At 33.6% G+C, this 16,919-nt stretch overlaps 1 protein-coding gene and 1 long non-coding RNA gene across 9 annotated transcripts in view; one reads left to right on the top strand and one right to left on the bottom strand.

Annotated features, from left to right (window-relative positions):
- The window catches only part of exoc6b (exocyst complex component 6B), a 144,493-nt gene that overhangs the window by 106,316 nt on the left and 21,258 nt on the right, over positions 1 to 16,919 (bottom strand). For all 7 annotated transcript variants that reach the window (XR_015494951.1, XR_015494950.1, XR_015494949.1 and 4 more), the window contains 5 exon segments: positions 4,773 to 4,938; positions 4,579 to 4,626; positions 4,393 to 4,483; positions 3,851 to 3,896; positions 477 to 681 (listed from right to left, as the gene is read on the bottom strand). Coding sequence is in view for 4 of the 7 variants with exons in the window: in NM_001076730.3 (NP_001070198.3) it covers positions 477 to 681; positions 3,851 to 3,896; positions 4,393 to 4,483; positions 4,579 to 4,626; positions 4,773 to 4,938 (556 nt within the window). In the remaining 3 variants the exon portion in view is untranslated.
- LOC147843120 (uncharacterized) lies at positions 10,014 to 11,057 on the top strand. 2 transcript variants are annotated; one of them, XR_015495680.1, is made up of 4 exons: positions 10,014 to 10,078; positions 10,352 to 10,389; positions 10,681 to 10,708; positions 10,922 to 11,057. It is a non-coding gene; the product is annotated as an uncharacterized LOC147843120 (long non-coding RNA). The 2 variants fall into 2 exon arrangements; XR_015495681.1 differs by lacking the exon at positions 10,014 to 10,078 and adding an exon at positions 10,176 to 10,263.

Raw genomic sequence — 16,919 nt, 5'->3', positions numbered from 1 at the left:
TCTTGGTCTAATAACTGTAAAAGAAAGCAGAGGACTTTTCTGCATTCCAGCGAAAAATCCACTCAATTTCTCTCATATGTGTTCCCTGGGTCTTCTCTGCGTCTCCGCACACTGTCCTTGAAGCGGTGTCCATACACAGTGTTCCTCTGGCATCAACAAAAGCGACCTAAAACGATCTTTGATTCAGAACAGATTGGTAGCTCTCTCTTTCCTCCAGACTAGATGACTAGATGGTCAGAGATAAGATGAAAGGAAAAACTGGGAAAAGTGCATTAAACTAAAGAAGAACAAGGCCTTTGTCCTTCCCTCGGAGAACTCATGTTGAAAGCCAGCTGTGACCGTCGGGTCAGACGCGAGCGCATGATGCAGCTGTCAAACACTAGTTGTGATGCACCTTCAGGCTTCATTCAGACATGAGCGCTTACTACTCACACAAACTCACACACATACACACACACGCACACACAAACAAACACCTGTTTCATGGCAGTCTCTCCGATCTTATCCGAATGCTTGCGGATGCTCTCCAGGAAGTCTTTGAGGTCAGACATGGAGACGTCTCTGATGTGCGTGCGCAGACGCGGGATATTCTCTGCCATGATGGTGCAGAAACGATAGGATCCTGCTTGAGGCAAACAGCTCTCCTCCAACTGTTCCAGGGTCCGTAGTGCTGGGTAGTATCTGGTGTAGGAAGGGTCAGAAATTATGGATACAGGAAATGTTGCATATACATGGCATTTTGATTACATTATGATGAATGGTAATGCATTTTTTCTAGTGGCTCAATGGAAAAAGTGTTCCGTTTTCAGCAGCCACAAAGAAACAGGTTTGTTTTAGCAGGCTTTCTGCAGATTTTACCAAGTTAAATGTAAGACTTTAAGATCTTTTTAAGACCAGGAAGAATGAAATTTCAGACTTATATAGGGGTAAATGCTTAGGATTTTTTAATGGCCCGGCAGAAAAAAATGCACTTGCCCCATCAAAAAACTATAATAATTACCTATTTCTTAACAACACTTTTTAAATAATGTGCCAAAAACAAGCAGACCCTAATTGTTTACATACATTTTTTTCAACATAACTCAAAAAACTAAACATACGCACAACAGACTGTTATAATAGTTATTAATATAGTTTTGTTAAACGCTTTATTGAGATGATGTTTTGTTGGTAATTGGATGTGTGTTGGATTGAGTGGGTAGCTTTAGATAAACAAAGTAAATTTAAGACCCATTTAAAAGGATTTAGGACCTACAAGACTTTGTTTCAGTCAATTTAAGACTTTTCAAGGCCTAAAATTTAGTTTTTGAAATTGAAGACATTTTAAAACTTTTAAAGACTCCGTGGACACCCTGTTTAAATGTGACAAAAACATTTTATCTAAAGAAACTAATAAATAAATACTACCGGTCAAAACTTTGGGGTCGGGTGTTTTTTTTTTTTTTTAACAAAATAATTCTGTTTATCAAGGTGGCATTTATTAAATGTAAAAAAATATATATATATATATAATAAAAAAAGTTAAATTGTTAAATATTTATTTATTACTTAATTATAATTGTGTGTAGTTTCAAATGAAATGATTACTCCAGTCATTATTGCTTTTATTACTATAATCATTATTAATAATAATAATTATTATTATTATTATTATTATTATTAATAACAATAATACATAATATTGGTGATTTCTGAAGGATCATGTGACTGAAGACTGGAGTAATGAAGCTGAAAATTCATTTTTTAAATCACAGTAATAAATTATTAAATTAAATGATAAACTACTTTTGAACAGTTTTTTCATATTGCAATAACATTTCAGTTTTACAATTTGTACTGTATTTATGAATAAATAAATGCACCATTGGTGAGCAGGATATGTTAGTGTATGTTTTTTATTTATGTTCTTTTCATATGCATTAAATTTATATTTTAACATTATTTAATTTTTTATTCTAATTGTATGGTTAACTTATAAATAATATATTGTCTCTTTTTTACACATTTCAATATATTAAAAATGTATATACCATTTTATGACTTGATTATTAAACCTCATTTATTCAAACTGAAGTTAACGTCATCAAACTTTCACAATTTCTTATCAACCATCTCTATTATAATCATTTGTACGTTGATGACACATCTCAGTAGAATCCAGAAATACTTCCAAAAGTACATGGCAACAAAAATAACGAAGTAAAAATGCACCAGGAGGGTAAATACAGACCCATTGACTAACTCAAAACTCTCCAAAACTCTCCCCAAGGCTATCCTTACTGTTTAGACTTGCACACGCACTGCATGTTTTAACCTTTGGTTAAAGACTTAGATCTCAGCATGATAGCAATTTAACCCAATCAAGATGATCTCAGAGATGAGCTATGCTCATCACACACACACACACACTCAATACAGCATCACAGTCACGCAACATTACACAGCAGACCCAACGACGGAGAGAGTCTCTTTTGGCCGACCCTGCCGCTACCTCCAGGCTAATGGCAAAACCAAGCACACGAGAGAGATGGAGAAACACGGAGAGCAGAGATAAATAAAAACCAAAATGGATGGAAAAGTTGCAGTCCATGCAGATCTTCAGGTCACACAGAGGACACCACAATGCTTAAAAGTGGCACAATTCAGGTGGACTACTTTAATTATTCACATAAATGACCCCTTTTAGAAGGACCACCTTTATAAAACAAAAAAACTATTTACATATACAATAGTACACATTTTCTATGTATTAAATGTGACAGCACGGTGGCGCAGTGGGTAGCACGATCACTTCACAGCAAGATGGTCGCTGGTTCGAGCCTCGGCTGGATCAGTAAGCATTTCTGTGTGGAGTTTGCATGTTATCCCCGTGTTCACGTGGGTTTCCTTTGGGTCCTCCGGTTTCCCCCAGTCCAAAGTCTAAAGACAAGCGCTATAGGTGAATTGGGCAAGCCAAAAATTGTCAGTGTGAAAATTGTATGTGTATGGGTGTTTCCCAGTGATGGGTTGCAGCTGGAAGGGCATCCACTGTGTTAAACATATGCTGGATAAGTTGGCGGTTCATTCCGCTGTAGTGACCAATGATTAATAAAGAACTAAGCTGAAGAAAAATGAAATTACAAATGAAAAATTAAGATACAAATGCAAAACTCAATGCCAAATAAATTTTAAAAATGATGCATCGATGAAAATTATTTTCTAATTATTTGATTTTAAGTTTTAATGTTAAAAATAATTATTCTGCATTAAGAATATTCCAGTTTTACACAACATTACAGATATTGGATGTATTTAAACTTTTTTTGTTATTACTTTCTTTTAAAGTCGAAATGCCATACTGTTGGAATGACATCGGCCACCCTATTCTCTCCCTTCCTGTCAGATGTCTACCATAAAAAAAATGTAAAAAAAATTCATAAAAGAAAGATCCCTGATAATGTTGGGTTTTAGGACAGTTGAAGGTATATAGCTGCTAAAGCTAAGAAAATGCAATCCAAATGTGTCCTCTGTGTGTCTGAGTCCTGACAGCTGCCAAATGCTGCTTTGGACATCGCAGACATCTAAAATACTCTCTCCTTCTCTTTCTCTCTCTCTGTCTGGTTAGTCACAACAAACTGAATGAGCAACTCCAGCCGTCCAGTCATCAAGGTGCTGTTTAAATCATCATCTCCTCGCTCTCTCTATCCCAGCTGAGAATGGAGGTGTATAAGAGGTGTTCAAATATTGTGGGCACTGACATTCGCTTGCAGCTTAACTTTTATAAGTATATCTCTACCGCCACCTAGTGTTCATTTGTCATATATTTTCAGCGCGCGCGCACAAAAAAACACATCTAAAAAAAAAATCATACCTTTTGGCCCTCATCTGTTCCTGCAGTTTGCTGTACATCTCCAACACTGCATGAAAAAAAACAAAAACACATGTGGAATATGGACAAAAAGTCAAGAGCACAGCATGCGAGTTTCCAGGCAGAAAACATAATAAGAAAATCATACAGCAGTTCAAAAGTTTAAGGTCCATTGGATTTTTTTCTTTTAAATATTGGACACAGACATCATTTATTTCACCAATAATATGCATTATATAATTTGGAAATTATTATAATTTTTTTTTTTAATAGATGTTTTTCAGCACTATTACAGTCAAATAAAATCTTTCAAATATGCTCATCTGGTGCTTAAGAAACACCTAAAAAACGCTGTGCTGCTTAATATTTGGTGTGACGTTTTTAATAATTATTTGATTACCCAAAAGAACAGCATTTTTTAAATATACATTTAAAATAAAAAAATTTACTTTTTAAATACTTACCTCAAACTTTTCGATAGAAATGTAAATAGAAAGGCAAAGTATCAGCTAAGCGTGACGTCCGAAGAAAAAAAGTGATTGTACCTGGTAAGCAGTGTGTGAGTTTGTCAATAGTGGTGGCAATGTTTCTCTGCTGCACACGGCACTGCCTCAGCTCATTCATTGACGTCAGGAGCTACATAAGATGTAAGCATTCATTTTAACAATGCTTAATACTAATATAAAATTATTTTTCTAAGATGTTCTGAAATCAAAGACTAAGCCAAGCACCTCCTTGCCATCATTTTGCAGTTTCTGATTGGTCTCGGTCACCTGCCCCTGAAAAAGACAGAGCAGAAAGCAATTGAAGCAAAAATCACATGCAGGAGCTATAAAGTTTTAGGATTTGTCCAGGTATACAAACACACAAGAGGTTTTTTAATCTGTCCAGATTACACTGTACTAATGCTTTTCTCTTTCTTCACCTTCAGTTTCTGAGCTTCTCCGCGCACTTTGAGCAGCTCAGTAATGGAGTCCACAAAGCCCTGGAAGTGATGGTTGCACATCTTCTCAATTTCACGGTCGTGGTTGCGGATCCGACCCTCCAGCTTCTCCATGAAGAGTCCATGTTCCTGTCCATCATAAACGGACCTTTGAGAAAGAACAAAACAAAACAAGAGTGTCAATATTACATAAAAGATACAGGACATATCCGGGCCAAAGACTCATTTTGTTGTCCACATCAAAAAAATAAGCAAATTTTTTACATTGAAAACATACTAAATATTCCAAAATACTACATATTAAATAATATGTTAATTACTAAATTTAGTATTTAACAAACAGAATGTCAACTTTCTGAAGTAAGCAGAGGACTTTCATCTTGAATATACAGTTTGTCAGAAGTAGCAAAAAAATGTATTAAAGTCATTATATTTTGCTTGAGAAAAAATGTTAATAAATTATGACACATTCTAATGTAAGGGGGAAACATTTAGACTGTATTATGCTTTATGAATTTTACGCTTGAAAACACTTTTTAATCTTTTAAAACATACATTATATTACTACTGACTGTTTATACAGTTGAAGTCAGAATTATTAGCCCCCTTTAAAAGTTTTTTTTCTTTATTATACATTTCCCAAATATTGTTTAACAGAGCAAGGACAATTTCACAGTATGTCTGATAAAAAAATTTTCTTCTGGAGAAAGTCTTATTTGTTTTGTTTCGGCTAGAATAAAAGTAGTTTTTAATTTTTTTATAACCATTTTAAGGTCAAAATGATTAGCCCATTTAAGCTATATATTTTTTCGATAGTCTACAGAACAAACCATCATTCAACTATAACTTGCCTAATTACCCTAACCTGCCTAGTGAACCTAATTAAGCCTTTAAATGTCACTTTAAGCTGTATAGAAGTGTCTTGAAAAATATCTAGTCAAGTATTCTTTACTGTCATCATGGCAAAGATAAAATAAATCAGTTATTATAAATGAGTTATTAAAACTATTATGATTAGAAATGTGTTGAAAAAAATCTTCCCTGTGTTAAACAGAAATTGAGGAAAAAAATAACGGGGCTAATAATTTTTTTTGGGGGGGGTAATAATTCTGACTTCAACTGTATATATTATAAGCGACTCATTTTAAATATATCTAATGTAACTAAAAGTTAAAAGTGAAATATTATTTCAGTCAAAGGGAAGGCATACAAATAAATTGTCTAAAAATATTTCTCCATTGTCGCTGATACAAGGCGTTTACCACAAGATGGCAGTAGAAGATATGAAATAAACATATATAAGCAAATATTTTCTTTGCCATTTGAAATCGGATTAAACCCAAGAAAGAACTGTTAAGAGTTCTTTTAAAATAAAAATAAAAACTTCTATACTTCACTGCAATGTTTCCTTTTACATAAATATATAAGATACATATATTATGACAATATTACAATAAAATAAAGCATTGCAAAAGGACACAGTCAATTTAAATGGAGAAATTAAGAAATATGTTCATTAAAATACGTTTCTTGGATCTACAGGAAAAATATAATAAATGTATGTAAATATATAAATGCCAATAGATCAATCTGATTAATTTCAGTCCACTAGAGATCTTCTAAATGGTCAATGAAACAGAGTTGAGGAGAATGAAGATGAATCATATCCTGGGTGATTTCTACATCTACATTAATTCGGGTACATCTGAAAACAGCATATCTAAACGTGATTACATGTAAATATATGAACACTTTAACAAACTTCTATCAGTATAAACAAAGATCTATCTTTTCAGAATCACATGACTTCACAGACCTCAGTCTTCACAATCTACACACTTTAGCAGAAAAACTTGATCATCTGACAAAAATGCTATCTCGGTGCGGCCAGAAGACCAAAACAGAGAAAAAGATGCAGTTTTACATGCATCCGGATTAGACGTCATTTCTCATGATCACCTGTAACTTAATCCTGTTTAACAAACAGAAGTGCTGTCCTGATCAGTAAAATACTATCTAAATGAGGACACAAACATGCCAGCACATGCTTCGACTGAGTCTTCCTCTGGCTCAGGAAATTTCCTCTTTCCATTAGCACAGTTTTGTCGTCACTGATCACCTCTTTTACAAACCAAGACTGCCGGGCAGGGCAGGGTTGTGCAATATGACCATACATATCATATGGACAAATTAAAAAGTCTACCTTTTCATATTTCGCTCTATCATTTATATTGTTGTGTCACAAAATACATTGTTTAGAATAACACTTTATGCAGACAGAAACATAAATGCAATCTTGAAAGTACAACGTTTAGAGATTGCATTTTTTTAGACAAAATATTTATTGAATATTTCAACATTTTTAGTCAAAATGTAAATGTAATGTATATTTTTAGTAAACATTTGCCCTAAAGTTATAATATAATTTAAAATGTATTAAGAAACAGTTTATCATTCATTTTCTTTTCGGCTTAGTCCCTTTATTAATCTGGGTTCGCCACAGTGGAATGAACCACTAACTTATCCAGCATACAGTATGTTTTACGCAGCGGATGCCCTTCCAGCTGCAACCCAACACTACGAAACATCCATACAGACTCATTAACACACACACACACACACACACACACACACACACACACACACACACACACACACACACACACACACACACACACACACACACACACACACACACACACACACACACACACACACCTGTACCACACGTTTTTGGACTTGTGGGGAAAACCCACACCAACATGGGGAGAACATGCAAACTCCACACATAAATGCAAACGAACCAGCGACCTTCTTGCTGTGAGGCGATTGTGGTACCCACTGCACCATCGTGCTGCCCCAATATATCAATATTTAATAAATTATCGTATTTAATAAATTGCTAAATTTCATATTTAATAATTTATAAAATAATATAATATAACTTATATTGTGATTTAAGATTTTGGTCACATTCCTTTACCCTACTGCATGGTAAAATAAGCACTTACATTCAGCTATTTTATCTGTCGTAAGAGGAAGATGCTGGAAGGAAATGTGAGGGCTAAAAAAATGAACACTGTCAGAGACAAATGAGCAGACAAGATGCAGTTAGTCATGAAATGTTTAAAAATACTCTACACAGACCAAAACAATATTTAGGGCAACAAGACATGGAAACTATGGACATCTTTTTATTATAATAGTCACATACATCTATCTGCAACAACTTAATTTTGTTTCAATCGAGACAGGATGCATAATAATCTGATAAGAAATCACAATCCAGATTAATTAAAAGCTGAAATGAGCTGTTTATATAAACCTAATTTTATGCGGATTTTGAAATATTTTGTTTTTTTTAACTAAATTGTTTTTGCTAAAAAAAAAAAAATAGCGAAAATGGCAAGATGCGCAAATGCACATAAAAACACAACTTAGATAGTAAAAAAAATGGCCATCAAAAATGGCCATAAACTACATTAGAAATGTATTTAATGTTTGAAGTCCAACAGCTGCTTCAAAAAGTCGTGTGATTTTATTTTAACAGATCATGTGAGGATAAAAAATTGGTGCAATGAGACAGCATTAATTGACAAACTAACAGACCGATCACATTGCACAACATCTGAAATGTTGTTTTGGTCATTCAAAAATTAGACAAATTCTGCCATGACAGTTTTTTGTGTTGTTACATCCAGAACTGGCTGACTGGCCCGGATTGGCACAAATGGATCTGTTAACCAAACAGAACTGTATGGCTGATAGTGGAAAAGCAGCAAATTTTTAAGAAAGTGTTCACTGCAGCATTCCATTAAATATATACACTGTAAAAAATTTCCAGGTTTTCACAACAAGTTACTGTAATTTTTCACAGTAAATTACATTAGTATCCCTTCACAGTATTTAACTGAAAAATTCACAGTAATATGCTGTATTCATAATTTTATTGTGAAATTACGGCAGGTAGCATGATTACAGCAAATTACTGTGAAAAGGGCTATATCTTTTGCACGTTAGTTATAGAAATTCAAACCTTTTTTAATTCAACATAGAAATTAATACAAATGAACTTTTAACAGATAATAACAGAATGTTATAGCCCCCAAAACGATTTGGTTACCAACATCTTTTTGGTTGTACTGCACTTTTATTTAATTTTATACAGTTAACATAGAATAGGAAATAATATTTAATGAACATAACTGTGTGCTTAGCCAAAACATAATAAACTGGAATAAAAAGTAATTAATTAATGAAACCAAAGACTGTTAAACAGCCAACAATTATTTCAATGTCAGGGTAAATGTCTGCTTTAGACGGTTTCATGAGTATTGGGCATCTGTCATCGCCTGGAGGTCACTAATCTTTAATTTAGAATTAAATATATATGTATAAAAAAAATTTTATCTATATGAATAAACCACAGATTAGAGTTTTAACCAACTACATTCTAGCATGAAAAACAGTTAAAACTTCATTTTCGGACGCATATAGAGCCATCGAAGACGGGGCAATTGTCCCAATGTCTAGCCTGAAGACAGGCGCCTCTCGGCGGATACATGAGTAATGAGCGCCGTTACCGCCTGGAGGTCATAGATCTCCGCTAACGGCAAAACACACTTAAAATTACACACAATCTTTACTAACAATCCACAGATTTGAGTTTTGAAGAACTACATTCTCGCATGAAAAAGTGTTAAAACTTTATTTCATTACATATTACAAGCAATATTTATAATATTATGTGCCTTCTCATCCACCATTACAGCTTGATGCAGCTTGGTGCAAAATGAATCCTGGGAGGAAAAAATAATAATTCTCAATTAATACACTCCAAACGAACTTTATTCTTATTGTTAAAATCAGAGATATGTAATATTTTGAATGGCGAAGAAAATAATTAACTTTATATTTCAATCAATATATTACTTTTGCACTGCTTCGGTTCAGGACTCGTGTGAAATTGAATCAGATTCAGATATTTTATCAGACGTGTTCATGAGCTCATAGTCATCAACAAGCAATTTGTGTACAAGCAGTACACGAACCAAGCAATATGATGAAATATTAATGAATTATATGTTTGCGTCTTACAAATTATACAAAACGGAATCGTTTTCAGGCGAATTCGACTCTTTACTGTTCACTTAAAGGAGCCGAATTCGACTCTTTACTGTTCACTTAAAGGAGCCGATTCATTTAATAGAACTGATTCGACTCAACCGCAAACAAGCGCCATCACCACAGACAACCCGTCGTCTCTTCACCCAACGGATTCATCCTCGGTAAGTGTTAAAATATGACTTTTGTCCGTTAAATGATTGTTGTATGTGTATTTCTGTATATTGCATGTCATTTAACAGGAATTTACCGAGTATCTCAGTTGTACTCGCACGTACAGGGTTTAAGCGCGCCTTTTTTTAAAACAAGAAATTAACGACGCCAGATGGTGATTGTAGTGTTTTCTGAGGTATTAGCATAACGTTAACGTTAGTTCCTGAAAAAAGAAAGGGAATTTTCTTTAATTAACTTCTTGTTAACTGCATTTTCTGTTTTAGTACAAGACTGAAGTAAAGGTGAAATGACTAAAGTTAAGGTAAGCTTTGACCTTCTCTTAAGTTAACGTTACGGTTAGTCACCATCATGTACGTTAATTTTGTTCACTGTAACGTTAACGTTAAGTTAGTTAAATAAACCCATTATGAAACAAGTCTTAACTGTTTTATTAAATGAGGCTTATAATACAATTCAGTTGTATTCTTTTAAACTAACACTAACACAGTACATACTGTATATTTCTCACTGGTGTTAATGCAGTGCTAACATTTACTAATGAGAACTAATTGTATATTGTCACTAACTGTAGATTTTATTTTTTGGTGTTCAGGTGTACCTGATAATAGCTGAAGTGTGAGGTGAGTGTAAATTCTGAGCACACAAATATAACCTAAATTCATTATCACAATCTAAACCTATATATATATATATATATATATATATATATATATATATATATAGAGAGAGAGAGAGAGAGAGAGAGAGAGAGAGAGAGAGTATGTGTGTGTATGTGTGTGCGTGTGTTAGGTTGAGTCTTATTCTAATCTAATTATATTCATATTTTTTTGCAGCCACAGCCATTGATGTTGAAACACTGATGCTACCAATCAACCCTCGCTTGATTATTGAAGGTAATGTTAATGCCTTCCTCATTTTTATTAGATTTTTAAATGTCAGGTTTTTCACAGATTTGTTGTGAGCGGTTTCTTGTACAAACTCTTTTTCTTCTTCCAGGAGTTCCACCAGTACCTCCAGTAGTAGTAAATATTAGACAAAGATTTTTTTAAACTATAGTTTTTATTTTTATTAGCAATTTTACTGGGCATGTGTGTTTGTTTGCTTGGTTTTTAATAGGCAGAGCATGGAATGTCAACTTTGTTTCTACAAAAAAATGTAATTATTCACAAACACCTAATTTAGTCCTTCTTTCCCCCTTTTAGTCTTATTCCTTGGACTCGAAGGGTCGAGTGGTCATGGGACCTCACCTGGATTTTACAACTGACTTTGGATCTGGTTCTGAAACTGAAGTATGCTGAAGTTGCCTTTTGCACTCTGGAATTTAAGGTAATGTCAACAATAAATATTGTAACTGAGGGCTTGTTTTGGGGGGGTTAAACAAGGAATGTATAGGAGCACAAGTCATGACTCCCCTTGTCCCCTTGTTATAAAGGGCCGTGTTGCAGGCACAATTTGTTTGTCTGTGCTGGAGACCAGAGGGGAAGCTGTCTTTAAAAGGATGGGGCTCTTTTACCATATGTGAAGTTACCTATTCAGGTGAGTTGATTACATACAAGTCATAGAAATGCATAAATAGTGGGAAATTTTTACTGGGCAGCACAAATTAAGTGAAACTCAAAAAACGTTGAAAAATATTTGGAATATTTGCAAAAAACTTGATTGAAATGAATACAACACAAGTGCTGTATCACTTCAATCAAGTTTTTTTTGCAAAACTTTCCTAATATTCAAATCATGAAAAATTAGCTTGATGCAAGAAACATCCTGCTAGTATTCAAGAGCAAGTGCTGTGATGCATGTGTTAACTTTGCAATAAGTGTGAACCCAGCATTAGATTATAGTCTGTAAACAGAAAGTGTAAATCAAATTAACTGTTTTAAAATGCTCTGCCTAGGTCATTAAAACCACCATTTGTTGTTGGACTGTTCTTGATTGTGTGTTTGTGATGGAAATGTTTTTCAGATGTTTTTGTTTAAATGATTGCAGTTTGACTGAGCTACAGTATTGTCAGCATTTTCAAACTGAGCTAACAGTAATTTTGCTCTGTATTGCAGCAGTAGTGTCCCAGTAGTGTTGTATGAAGCTAACTGTTTGTCTGCCCTTTTGCTTATAGGTGCTTTTTGGGCACCAGTTTGGAGATGGAAGACAGACGAAGTCAAAGAAGCAGAGAAGACACATCAACCAGCAAGTGTGTAAAATTATCAGGAAAATGATTGACCTTGAATAGACGACTGCCTAATTTAGCAAGAAGTTTTGTCTCTCTCTCTCATGTGTGTGTGTATATATATATATATATATATATATATATATACACATGAGAGAGAGAGCGCACTCTGAAGCACTGCTTTTTATATGTATGCTACATATGATGTCAGATTTTTTTTATTAATATGTTCTTATAGTATTTTTTGAGGCTTCACCTTCACCTTTTGAAAGTTTTCTGAAATGTTTACACAGATGTCATTAAGCTGTTAAATAAATCTGTAAAATGTATGTGTGTTTGTTTTTATTTTGATTTTAGAGTCTTTTCAGATCACCCAAAAATGAAGATTCTGTCGTCATTTAAGCATCCTCAGGTTGTTTGGACACAAAGAGGAATATTTGATATTTTTATTCCTGTGTTTAACAAAAAAATCATTTTTAACAGAGCTGGAACAACCTAAGGGTGAGTAAATCAAGATAGAATTTTCATTTTTGTGTGACCTAAAATTGCTTTGAAATTTTACAGCACCAAACTGTTAAATTACAGTAATCCGGGATATAACTGTAACTTTACAGTTAAATCAGGTATTTAAACCGTAACCTACTGCTAAATCACAGTAATCGTTTTGCAAATTCACAGTAAAATATAGTTAATTCCACAAGATAATACTGTGAAATTACAGTAACGGACTTTATTATCTACTGTAAAGTTACAATATATGGTTGTAATTTCACAATAATTTAATGTGACAAAACCACAGTAAATTACTGTGAACTACCTCACAATAATTTACTGTGAATTTACATACAGTAATTTACTGTGAAAGTAATGCAATTATTAGCCAGTAATTTACTGTGAATTTAAGGTCAAATTTTTTACAGTGTACCTGACAAAAGTCTTGTTGCCTACAAAAGTTTTAGGAAAAACAAATAATAACTTGACTGGTAGTTGATCATTTAGTATCACAAGTGGCTTATATGAAAGGCAAAGGCCTCTATTAAGCTTATTTTACCAATAATTTACTAATTATTCATTTAATTAGGACAGTAAAGTCTGACTTTGCTTAGACAAAAGTTGTCACGTAACAGAATAATGTACAGCATTTAATATAAAGGCATGGAGCAGTGGAAAAAGAATTAATAATGTATATGACTCCCATGAGCTTAGAGGACTGAATCCATACATCTCTGCAGTGATTTGAATAACTTAAAATCATCTGGAATGGCAAAGCAAGCGATCTTGCAGGACTCCCCTTCATCAAGAGTTCATCAAGATTCTTTGGATTCATCTTCAATCCCTCCTTCTTTATCTTGCATCTTGCTCAATAATTTTCACTTCTGGTGACTGGGCTGGCCAATCCTGGACCACCTTGACCTTCTTTGCTTTTAGGAACTTGATGTGGAGGCTGAAGAATGAGTGCTGTCCTGCTAAAGAGTTTGCCCACTCCTGTGGTCTGCACAATGGGCAGCACAAATGATTCCTCATGCTGCTGATGTTGCCATCTACTCTGCAGATCTCTAGCACTCTCCCATACTAAATGTAACCCCAAACCATGATTTTTCCTTCACCAAACTTGACTGATTTCTGTCAAGTTTGAATCTTGGGTCCATATATATATAAGCAATACAATACAACCATTCAAACAGACAAACAAACACAAGTTGTATTACACTATAGGTTTTAGATTAATATTAGGACAATTTTATTAAACTTAATAAAAAAAGTCTTTTTTTTTTATTAAAAAATTTATTAAATTCCTTAAGTGAGTTTTATAAACCAAACACAAAAAACAGGGCATTCCAATAAAAATGACTGTTAATAAACTTAATAAGATTTAATAGATAAAAAAAAAATGTTTTCAAACACCAAAACATCATGGAAATAAAGGTCATCTTTAAAACTCTGTTGCACAAATCATTAAACAAGAGTCCCAAAAACAAACAGGAATGGGAACAAAAATCTAAAGAGCACAGCTGCAGTGGTCCAGCTGTGTGAGACTGTGCAGCATCTGGCTCAAGAACACCTTACAGTGCAGTAATAAAACAAAACAATTAGAAATCACAAATCAGACTTAATCTCATCAATGATCAACTTTAAAAGTCAAAATAGCATTACTCTGTATTACAAATATCTCCCTACTGACTATATGAACATATTAAGTCCACTGCTTTTCAACCCAGGTCAACCGTGAATCAGCCTTTGTTGACTGGCCATCAGTTTTCTCCCCCGTAGTTACAACAAGTACCATTGGGAAACAGGCCAGTGTTCCCTAAACTGAAATGTAATATCCTCCTTGGAAAAAAACTGGAGCCTGACATTTTCACTCCCCAGAAGAGAAGCAGAGAAAAAATAATGAATATGCGAGAGAATGAAAAAGAAAAGCTATTCACTTACTAAAACATGGCAAAAAAAAAAAAAAACTCTTATTTTTTCATTGCCAAACTTAAAAAAAGAGAATATTCAGAGAAGTTTAGCAAATAATTGTGAACATGAAATTGTAAATTTTGTAACTTGTACAATGTTTTGATATTTTGTATTCAGTGGCATTCAGTGATATTATTGTATTTACATTATTAATTTATAATAATAATAATAATAATAATAATAATAATAATTGTAACAAGTAATTGAAAACAAATACTTTGTCAAACCTTAGATTAGATCACATTGAAGTCAATTCATTTGGCAACTGAAATCAAACAGATTAGCACAGCGGATTTTCTAACAGCAATGAAAGTGATGTTCAAGTAACATGACTAAATTGTGTGGAACATGAGATTAAATCATGTGAGAAAGACATTGAAGACATTGAATCACATTGAAGCTAACTACACTGTAAAAAAAACTGCAGGGTTCCACACAATTCCTTCATGTTCTCCCAACACGAATCTATTAGGTTGAGTTAAATGTTTTTACAAATTTAAGTGGATTGAACATAAACCAATTAAGTTGTCTCCAAAAAAAACAAAGAATTGTGTTGATTCAACACATTTTAAATAAGTCATTTGATCAAGCAGGAATAGTAATTTTTTTAATTACTTGTAATTTTATCCCAGCCTAAAAAAAAAAATATTCATGTTAAATTTACACAAACAAATTGCATTCTAACAGCAATGAAAGTCATGTTAAAGTAACATAATTGAATCACTTGGAAACGATGAACACAAATAAATCAAGTAAACCCAATGCACTTTTTTCAGTGCAGGGTAAAGCAATTTAGTAAGAATACAGTATAATATACATTACGCCTATAGACAGTCCTTGGAAACTACGTATTCATTTGTGTGTGTTTGTGTGTGTGTGTGTGTGTGTGTTTGTGTGTGTGTTGACCTGTTACATGGCATTCCTATTCATAACATTTCCTTTGCAAACTTTCGTCACCCTCGAACAACTTCAGGGAAACCTGTGCTTATGTGTGCTAAGATGTCATATCCTGTTGGTTGACTGAAATCTAGAGATAGCTCAATGGCAGCTGGAAAACAGAATGGATCGGATATAGAGCAGAGAAGCTAATCTTAGCTGCCACACAAACACACGTCAGCTCCTAAACAGCACCAACAATAGCAGCAGATTTTCTGTTCTGTCAGTGACGTAACAGCACACTTACTTAATACACACTTACACATGATTTTACAGTTCAACAAAAATACTTGACAAATTTGGGGAGGCTGACATGAAACAAAATAACTTTTCACCTAATAATTTATTATGCGTGTTTGAATAAAAGTTGTTAGATTCCTAAAACAAACATTATATGCAAAATAACATTTAACAAATACACAAATGAAATAGATTGTATTTTTCAGGCAGAATGAGACCAAATTCGTTCAGGTATAGTGTTTATACGTTCAGGTATATGTTCAGGTCAAAAAGTGATACAGAAATATAATCATTAAACTTGAATATGCAGCACTGCCTAGTCATTGTGTAAAAATATATTGATAAAATGATCTAAACAATCTATAATTTCTTCTGATTTATAGTGTTTACTGATAAAAGTAACTACCTAAACATGACAATAACCGAATATGTAGACACTGTAGAAAATATCCATAAATTGGCTAAAGAAAAAAATAAGATGCGCTTGTACTTGAGTCAAGGATGTTAATTGGATTAATAGACACATTGAACATATTTTGATGTTAGTAATTTATAACAACATGTTATCTAAATTGGTCACGTAAATCAACTACTGTTTCTGTTATTTGTATGATTTATTTCTATATATTTACTATTTTCAAACTACTTTGTGTCAATCTGCACTTTCTTAAACTCTCAGTCACCATCCTTCGGCTTTGTCCCTGATTTATCAGGGGTTGCCACAGCGGACTACACCGCCAATTACTCTGACATATGTTTTACGCAGTGGATGCCCTTCCAGCCATAACCCAGCACTGGGAAACACCCTACACTCTCTCAATACGATACAGACACACAGTTTCTCCAATTGACTTTGTTAAATTGTGGATTTAAATTTGCTAGGTGTCTAGCAGAAATCAAAACGTCATGAAACTGTTTCAAAGTAGGCCTGCGCGATTAATCGATCGTGATCGGAAAAAAGATCGAAAGATCGAAACTATACAGCGCATTTACACAGTGGCCATGTATATTCTATGTAAACACACGAA

Source organism: Danio rerio, chromosome 7 (assembly GCF_052040795.2).
Source record: "Danio rerio strain M-AB ecotype USA chromosome 7, GRCz13ab, whole genome shotgun sequence".
In the NCBI taxonomy this organism is placed as follows: Eukaryota; Metazoa; Chordata; class Actinopteri; order Cypriniformes; family Danionidae; genus Danio; species Danio rerio.
The sequence above is the reverse complement of the archived record's forward strand: the minus strand, read 5'-3'. Positions and strand labels throughout refer to the sequence as shown.